This window comes from Micropterus salmoides, unplaced genomic scaffold (assembly GCF_014851395.1).
Source record: "Micropterus salmoides isolate LMB-PRFRI ecotype aquatic unplaced genomic scaffold, ASM1485139v1 Ms_hic_scaffold_9, whole genome shotgun sequence".
NCBI lineage: Eukaryota > Metazoa > Chordata > Actinopteri > Centrarchiformes > Centrarchidae > Micropterus > Micropterus salmoides.
In genome coordinates, this window is record NW_024044681.1 from 21398932 (window position 1) to 21408482 (window position 9551).

At 38.3% G+C, this 9551-nt stretch overlaps 1 protein-coding gene across 1 annotated transcript in view; it reads right to left on the reverse strand.

Moving 5' to 3' along the window:
• The window catches only part of ubl3a (ubiquitin-like 3a), a 36791-nt gene extending 30783 nt beyond the window's left edge, over positions 1–6008 (reverse strand). Inside the window, exon 1 of the mRNA XM_038708001.1 lies at positions 5349–6008. Coding sequence (XP_038563929.1) covers positions 5349–5375 — 27 coding nt within the window. The 5' untranslated portion in view covers positions 5376–6008. The remainder of the gene's footprint in view (positions 1–5348) is intronic.
• Positions 6009–9551: the final 3543 nt, after the last annotated feature.

Sequence of the window (9551 nt, forward strand, 5' to 3'; positions counted from 1 at the left end):
CACACACAGAGTAGCAGAGGTGACTCTCCTTTGGTCACACACAGATACAGTCACACAAAGATCCACTATTCTGAATAGATGTTTAGTGTATATAGTAGCCTATGTTCTTTACTGTAACGGATAATCAGCAAATAAACAATTTTGATTTTTTTAAGCAAAAATGCCAAATATGTATTGGTTATAATTTCTGAAAGGTGAATTTTAGCAGTTTTCCTTTTGTCTTTTTCAACAGTAAATTTAATATCTCTGGGTTTTGGACATTTAAAGACAACACCCGGACATATCATTTTTATACACTAATTATTTAATCGATTGAGAGAAAATAATCAGCAGATTCATTGATAATAACAAAACAGCATTTCACTGACCTTAAGAGCTCATTTGGTGCAGGTGCTGTTTGACTAAATGAGTCTCAGTGGAGAGTTTATGATCCTACACACTTCTCAATGAGACCTTACATAAGAAGTTGGTCAAAATTGTTAAATGTTGTGCAAACTGAAAACTTCTACTCACATCTCTAAATTCCGATCAAAACAAACCTAACGATTATTACAGATGAAACATGAAGTTTGTTCTATCGTACCTCCTGATCTGGTCGTGTGTTATGGCTGTCATTGCCACCTCCAACACAGATTAACACATACTCACCACTGCACAAATTATACAGTGTTTGAATACTACACACTCAGTGTGTATGAGTGTGTACATGCGGTATATTTCTTCCTATCATATCAGGATCAGATGTGTGCCTTGTATGCCTTTACTAACTATTTACGACCAGAATGAGAAGTCACAGTCATGTTGTTGCCACTTTCTACTGAGGCAAGTTGAAACTACTAGCTTTGTTAATGGTTAATCAATTATTTCCCAGTGCTTTATACATAATTTATAACAACAACTTTTGGGCCAGGTTGTGGAAAATGCCTGACTGTTATTTATCCTCCTCCGGTGGAGAGTACTGGAAGAAGTATTCAAAGTATTTACTTAAAAGTAGTAATACCACACTATAAAAAGAGTCACTGCATTCTTAATTTTAGTAAAGTAAAAGTACACATGTATAATCAGCTAAATGTATCAATGGTAGAAATACTCATTAAGCAGATAATGGCTTATTTGAGATATATATACATACTGTCTATTATATAGTGTAAATAAGTATCTGAAGCTTGAAAGAATAAAGAAAATTGCTGCATATGAACAAAAAAAAATTAAAACTTGATTTTCAAAAACACTTGAAAGTCGATTTACATTTACAAGTAGCCACAAAAATAAAACCTCAATTAAGGACTATAACAATGAACAATACATCATATTTTATGTAAAATCGCAACCAATAAGCTGTGACTGTTGTATCCACCCTGACTGCATCATTTTCAGTCAACGAGGACGCAGCAGCGGATGCCCGGAAGGAACACAAAAATATGCTGAGTTGCTATTTCTGTAATTCTACAGAATCAAACCTCCAAAACTATTCCGTTAACTACTGTAAATATTCAAATCTGAGAAACTGGAACCATTGAATGTTTGGAATTAAAATAAGTTTTGCTTTGCAATTCTGTTTCTGTATATTGCCTAATCTATTTATCCAGAAAGGTCCGCTAATTGATTAGCGGACCTTTCTGGATGGCTGGAACCAGGCTAAACCAAAAGTTCTTCTTAATGGAAGAAGTAGTAAATAATGTATTAAATATTAATAAAGGCAGTAGTTACAGTTGATAAACTCTTATGATAAAGTTGAACCGTCATGTACTGTTCTTTTGTGTGTGTGTACCTGGATATCTCTGTCTTCTCTGCTGTGCGAGGGCATATCTAAAGCGGTGATGTTTGAATTATTTATTCAGCGAAGCTTATCAGAACTGAGGTGCTTTATTCTTCTCCTGCTTCTGTACTACGCCCTCTCTCTCTATCTCTCATTTACTCATTGTTACCAAACACACACACACACACACACACACACACACACCTGCGGAGAGCCCCAGCCCAATCCTTGAACACACTCACAAGGGCATCTAGACCTCAGATCCAAGCGTCCCACTGTTACCATGGTAAACCATTTCGACCCTGTCAGCACTTCTGAGGCTTGCCTGGAGCGAGGCAATTTGCCCCCTCCCAACCCTTCACTCTTCCTACCCCTCAACCCCTCTTCTTTTTTCCTTTCAAAGACAGAGGGGGGGAAATCCCATCCTCCATTCTCAAAAGGCACGACTATTCCTTCTCCTATTCTTTCTCTCAGATTCATTCACCCACAATGTTTGGCACCAGCAATCTCCTCTCCTCCTACTCTCACTCTCACTCTATACAGCCTTTATAAGTGTGTGTGCACATACAAACTCACTTTCTCCTTCCACAGACTGATAGAGAGAAACGGAGGGAAACAAAGAGAGAATGTGCATCTGCTGCTGATTTCAACCACACAGGATGAGTTAAATGCAGACAGCTGATATTTCCACAAATTCCCGGAGGGAACTCAAGGAGCTAGTTTGATGTATAGATGGAACTAAGCCACTAAGGGAAGCAATTTATCCGACTATTTACACTGGCAGAAATCCTGAAACGTCTTACTTATGTGCAGAGTTTGACCTTTGTGTTTCTGCTGCAGGCATGTTAATAACATGAGCCTAAAGACAGCAGCTCTGGCATGAGGTAACCCCATTTAAAACAACACTTGAAAGTTGGCCGTTGAGGAAATATTATTACTTTACTACTGAAGAAAGGAACCTTGTGCCTGACACTGGCAGTAAATGATGCAAAATAATGTGATACTTCCCCCACAGGGGAAATTTTCAAAACAGGCTGAGCTTTAAACCAGCTGGCAAGGATTCAATGAGTTGCTTAAAGAAACTTCAGCAGAGCAGCTGGAGGCTTGACCCAAGGTTCTCAGAATGATAATCTTATGCTACCGCTCTAATAGGCAAGAAAAAACACGGACCATTTTGAAGCCTCAAGTTTTGCATCTTGGCCACCATCTTGTTTTTTTTGGAACCAGAAGTGACCATATTTACACAAGAGGATGGAGCTAGGGAGGGATACGCACTGCTACACCTGACAAGTCGCCGTTATTAAATGAACATCATGCTGTATCGAAGAAGACTATGAAACTATCAATTGAGGCCATAAACTCATTAGGAAAGTGTTTCCTGAGGTAATAAATCAAGTGAGAAGTAGGCTCATTTTGTCATAGACTTCACTGCAATCAGCCCCCTTCTGGTCATTCGAAAGAATGCAAGTTTACAGCACTTCTGTATTGGCTTCACTTTTCAGACCTGGACGTTCCCGCTTGATAAAAACACAGTTAACTAACCCATAACACTGCAACTGAGGTTCACATGAAGCCCCACACATGATTGAGATGGTGACATAAGACCTTCTATGAATGTTCTTTAGGATTCCTGAGGATTTAACTATCAGCCATATCAGGTCAGAAAAGGAAAGATTCGTATCATGATTATGTCCATAATCCATGGATATTCCTTGCGATGTGCTATACTTACACGCTTTAGCTTTGACTGGACCGCATATGCATAGAGGCCGGCTCACCTCTAACTTCCTCACAGTATTATCCCAAACGTCCTGACAACATAATGGACCTGCTGTTCAGGGGATCAGCTGGACTGTGCAGGAGTACAGGCACAGCTGGTATAACTGGTCTTTGCGTGGAGTGACACATTGCGTGGTTTATCCTTTCTATACATAGACACGGAAGTATTCTTAGACCCACCATGGACTGGCAGCAAAAATGACAGACACAAAACTGCCAGACAGAGAGGAAATATTATGTCTAAAAGTAGGTAAACCCAAATGAATGCATTTTATATGCCTTTTGATTTCTGGAATAGCTTACCCACAAGAGGCTGAAATAAATCTTTATGATGAGAGTTCATAATACGCACCAAAGGCAGTAAGCTAGTATAAAACAAGTAAATAAGTCATAAGAGGATAATGTCTTGAGTGGGTGGGGGTAAGCTGATAAAGTCACCTGATGATGACCACAAACTTAAGGTCATAGTTTAGCCTCCTTTTGCCACTACATAAGCAGGTATGATCAAATCAGATCTGAGAGGAATGCTAAAAATGATCTAATCAAAATAATAACAAATGTATCTGTTCCCGTAGGTTTTGTATCTTTTAGCTCATTCACTGCCAATCACTTAAACCGAAGATCATTTTGTTTTAGAAATGTTCATGTATTTTGTCCACTTTCGAAGGATGCCATTGTCTTTCTTCCTCATTTCCATATATTATGAAAATCAATTATTAGACTCTTGAAACGTATTCGAGTTGCAGGTAAGTATTATGGCTCACTATCATTTTTGTCATTGTCTATTATTTAGACAATTTCTCATATAGTCTGTAACATCTAGGGCTGTGCGATATGACCAAATATGTTATCACAATAAAAGTGAAAATTGAAGAAATCATGCCAAATAGTATATCTGAGGTAGAACATTAAAAACAATTATGAAAAAATATTTTTTCAAAAAATATGATTAATAACTTTTTTCTGTCCCTTTTCCTCAACAAAATGAAGCCATAGCAAATTAGCACTTAAAAAATTAAGTGTTACTTTAATTCTAATTAATTTAATAAAATATTTATTGATGATATATTGAACAATTGTCATACTGTTATTGAGGAAAGTTATATTTCAATAATTATCAATATTGTTTTATTGCCCAGTCCTAATAACATCTTAGTCAATACTGAAAGCTCCAGTTGGGGGCTTCAAATTGTTTGCTTTGACTCACCAGCAGTCTGAAACCCAAATGTCTTTTAAGAGAAAAGCAAATCCTTGCATTTCAAAAGCTGAAACCAGCTATTTGGCATTTTGCTTGATAAATGACTAGTCAATTACCAAAAGTGGCAATTCATTTCCTTGATCAACTACTTAATATCTGCATTATTATCATGAGGCACACAAAATAATGTGACACACAAAAATCAATTATCTCTTATGATAGATTACAGGACATAAAGAAGTGCACACAGAGTTTCATACTATAGAGAAATCGATGGGAGTCAATGGCTGCTTCGAACTATAGGAAAAATACATGTATTTTAAAAATGCAGTGTCAGCAAACACGCAAAACTATACATGAGTTACAGTTAAGGAAGAAAAAGCTGCAAGCACTAATAAGCACAATATCAGTGCCACAGTTTCCTTTACAAGGTGCACTGGAGATCCACAAACCCAACTCTGGGAACCACTGGGATCTATAGTTAACAACCCCTGTCATACTGGGCCTGAAACCAGTAGCAGCATTTTTTGGTTCAAAACCCTGACGGGGAATAAATGGATGTAAGTTAAATGGTTAGTTGTGATATAGGCTACTGACAGTAATTACTCTCACCATGTCCGCTGGGGTGCTGCCCGTCATCGTGAAGGTTTTCCCGGTCCGCGGAGGGGTTCACACACACACACAAGAGGCAAGGACACAAATATTTCCTCTTTTTGTGTCCCTTGTAAATAGCTCTCACAAGCTTGTTGTTGGGTTTAGAGCAGGAAACACACTGGATTCCTGGTGACTTGCTCTCTCCACAACACCGAGGTTAGTCAAGACGTGTTACAACGCTTCTTCCTCTCTATTGCACAACCATGTCGTTGATCTTTTCCCACACAAATCGGTCTATTTGGAAGTAACGTTATAGTTAATGTTAACGGGACAAGCTGTCGACCCGAGGGCCTCCTCCGACCCTCCAAACATCAAGAATATCCTGCTTTAGAAAAGGTGCCTACGCCATGCAAAGAACCAAATACTGCTGGCACATCCGGACACGGATCTTTTTCTCTCTTGGTGAATAGGAACAAACAATATCCGCAAGGTTAACGGTTACCGTCCTCTGGTAAACTCAAACACTCCCGCGGGTTGGTACAAACAGGAGTCACACGGCGAAATCTGTCGGTCCTTCGTTTTAATAAAACGGGGGTTTATGATGGCTGTTAATGTTATAGACTGCACTGCTCTACCTTCACCACCAGTTCAGCTGTCATCCTGCCTCAGGAAACAAAAGTCAAACCAGTCACGAAAAAAATAAACAGGACTTCCGGTGACGCATTTCAAAATAAAATCACTTTTAGCTTGTGGCCAGTGGGTTTGGCTTCAGAGTCAGACCTTCAAAGTCAGACGTTTTTCAACTGCAAGAAAAAAATTTATGCTACTTCCATATATATCAATAGTTATATCAATCTTGCAAAAATACACCTTGAATGAAATTGGTTATCATGCTTTCTTTAATAATAATAAAGTTGTACCAAACAAGTAGAAATGTTCATGCTCCTACTCTACAGTCCTGTTTAGTTTCCATGATACTTTAGGATAAATAAGGTGGTATTCCTACCTTTACCACAAAGAGCATGGTACTCTATTTACGTATCTTTGATTAGTCTCTTTTTAGGTGAATGTTAACTGTGACAAACAAACAAAAAACAGTCAAGAAATTAATTAGCAAGGAATGGGTTTCATTCATTGAACTTCTCGTATTTAAAAGCAATATGCTCTATTACTGAGAATATTCAGCTGTTAGATTCATCAAATGATCATATACACTCTGTATTGCTGGCATACTGACTGACAACTGGGTCTGCACCCATCTATAAACTCCATAATACAAGCTTATGCTTATTCTCTGCACTGTGCTCCTCCAGCAAGCACCGTCTGGCTCTACACACAACCCTACACACAAAGCAATCTCAGTCCCGGCTGTTCTCATCTGCAACACCACAATGGTGGAACAAGCTACCACATACCATCAGAGCACTTCAAGAAGCTCTTGAGAACACATCTCTTCCAAGAACACTTTCTCTTATAACCCCTAACCTTTAGAATGCACTTCCTGCCTTCTTCTTCTTCTTCTTCTTCTTCTTCTTCTTCTTCTTCTTCTTCTATCTCTTTACAATTCCCTTGTATTGATTGCACTATTCATTAATTCTTACTTCTTTCTCATAGTTCTTACTAGTATCTATTGTCACTCGTAGATTTCTTATTGTATTTATGCTTTATTGATTCTTATATGTTGTTCCTTAAATGTAAGTTGCTTTGGATAAAAGTGTCTGCCAAATGAGTAAATGTATTAGTATGTTATGTAGTATTATCTTGCCTTTTGTGGCTGTATCCTGTCAAAGCAAGAGTTCCTAACAAGCAAAGTGAGAAATACTTGGCTCACATGTTAGAAAAGGATGATATAGAAAAAATGTATAAATTAATAATTGTTGTTGTATTTTTGTCACCCTTGATTGAAAATATTTGGCACCATATATTTCTGAACTGAATTTGCTAGCAACAGCTATTCATAATATGAAGTTTTAACATAATACATTTTTTAACAATGAAAATGCAAATTTCTTTTCAATACACTATGATAAATGGCATTGTTTAGGTTTTTTTGGAGGTTTTAATTTTTTTTTATTTTTTATTTTTATTTTGAAGTTGAACTTACTTCGTATCCGGTTTAATATTTGTCAATGTGCTGCTTGATGCAGCCCCTTTAAGAACATGGCGGCAGTCTCCAGATTGGGGGGTGGAACAGAGAGGAGAGTACTGGAAGTAGTGGGAGCTTGAGTGGGAGAGTGTACAGCTTTGTGGAGGAATGACTGCACACGCATCAAGAGAAACAAGCTGGGGGTGGGGGGGACAGAGAATAAGGGGTGTAGAAAATCAAATGGACCTTTCAGAGATTATATTTAATCTCTGACAAACTGCTATTAATGTTTATGTGGTAAACCTGATCCAACCACAAGAATATAGCTTTTTTATTAGTCTCAGACACTTGAGCAGCTCAATCAAGAATTTTCTAACAAGAACATTATACTTTATTGATCACTAAAGGGAAAACACTTTCTCTGCCTGTAACATCTGGGACAGTCAAAGGTCAACGTCAGCTGCAGAAGAGCTCTGCTAGAGCTCTATTTATTGTCTTTCAATCAGAATCTTTTCAGATTCACACCACTGAAAGCAGTTATATTTGCAGTCATGCATGGTGTCAGATGGTCCATTTGATGGTCCAAGTGAGCAGTGACTGTGAGGTTAAGACAATGCGACATGTCAAGTGACAAGTCATCGTTCTGTAACGACTTAATCAATGAATTCACCAATCAGTATCCGGGATTGCTGTCATGTAGGATGAAGAATGTTTTAAAGACCTGAAACGATTCAATAAAGGCCAATAAAGACGAAACAGTTAGTCAATTCAATAAGGTTGTGGCGTTATTTATAGCATGCATCTAATACATATGTAATATAATACCCTGTCCTTGGAGAAGTACTGTGTGTGTGTGTGTGTGTGTGTGTGTGTGTGGGTGTGGGTGGGTGTGTGTGTGTGTGTGTGGGCCCTGTTTCCGTCAGAGGTCGAGATGCGTATCGGCAGCAGGTCTGTCCTCTCTCTGGTGGACAGAGTGAAATCCATTGTGGCATCAGGAGTGGCTTTTTCTCTGAGATCTACAGGATTAACTACCTAATCTCCCCACCATAAAGGGAGAGTGGAGAGGGGGTAGTGAGTCCGACAAACACACACACACACACACACACACACACACACACAAAGTGTAAGCATGCCTGCACAAACACAGAGAGGTGTGAATGTGTTTTTGTTGGTTGTGTTTTCAAAATTAAGGTCAGTATAATTTTTTAGCTTGTGAGCCAACAATTACTTCAATTCAATTCAAATCAATTCTTCTCTTGATTGTTTTCTAATTTATTGCAGTTTCATAATATGCAATCTACAAATATTGAAAACAGAAGAAAGGTAGTCAATGTGATGATATAAAACAGAATTTAAGAACAAATTGTCACATTGGAGAAGCTTGATAAATGTTGATAAAGTGGTTATCGAAAATGTCGTTGATTGATTTTATGTTGATCGACTTATCGTTTCAGCACCAAAGCCAAGATCCACACGTACTTCTCTTTTGTACTTGATGTATACCACACATACAGGCTTTTCGGTAGAGAGGGGAGTAACTACTTAATAATTTAAAGTCAATACTTAGTTAGTCCATTGACTTCAGTATAACTAAGCATGTAAATTAGGTGACAAAAGAAAGACCCACCCACTGTTACACCTGCTGGCATTGTGTGTAACTTTCACTGGCCACTAGCACCATAATAGATTACATGAATATGAAACACGTGTATTGATAGATGAGCCTCTCAACTTTGCAGCCATTGTGGTTATTTTGAGGAATGGATCAGCAGGAATTGAAACCTTACAAGTATGGCATCTTCCTGCTTTCAAGGCTGCCTGACAGTCCAACAGTCTAACTCCATGAAAATGTATTGTTCAATGGAAGGTTTCTGCTGCAGAGGTCAAGCCTGACTTCACATTTAACCATACATGTTTGTGGATCATTATCTGACTTGCTGGCATCACATATCTGCCAACCAAAACCAAAATGTATCTAGATCAAATAAATATAAGTGTGTGTGTGTGTGTGTGTGTGTGGGTGTGTGTGTGTGTGTGTGTGTGTGTGTGTGTGTGTTTGTGTATGTGTGTGTGTTTATGCAGCCTGTGTTTCCCTCCTCAGCACTTGCCTGTACTTGTTCGACCCAGTACAGGTC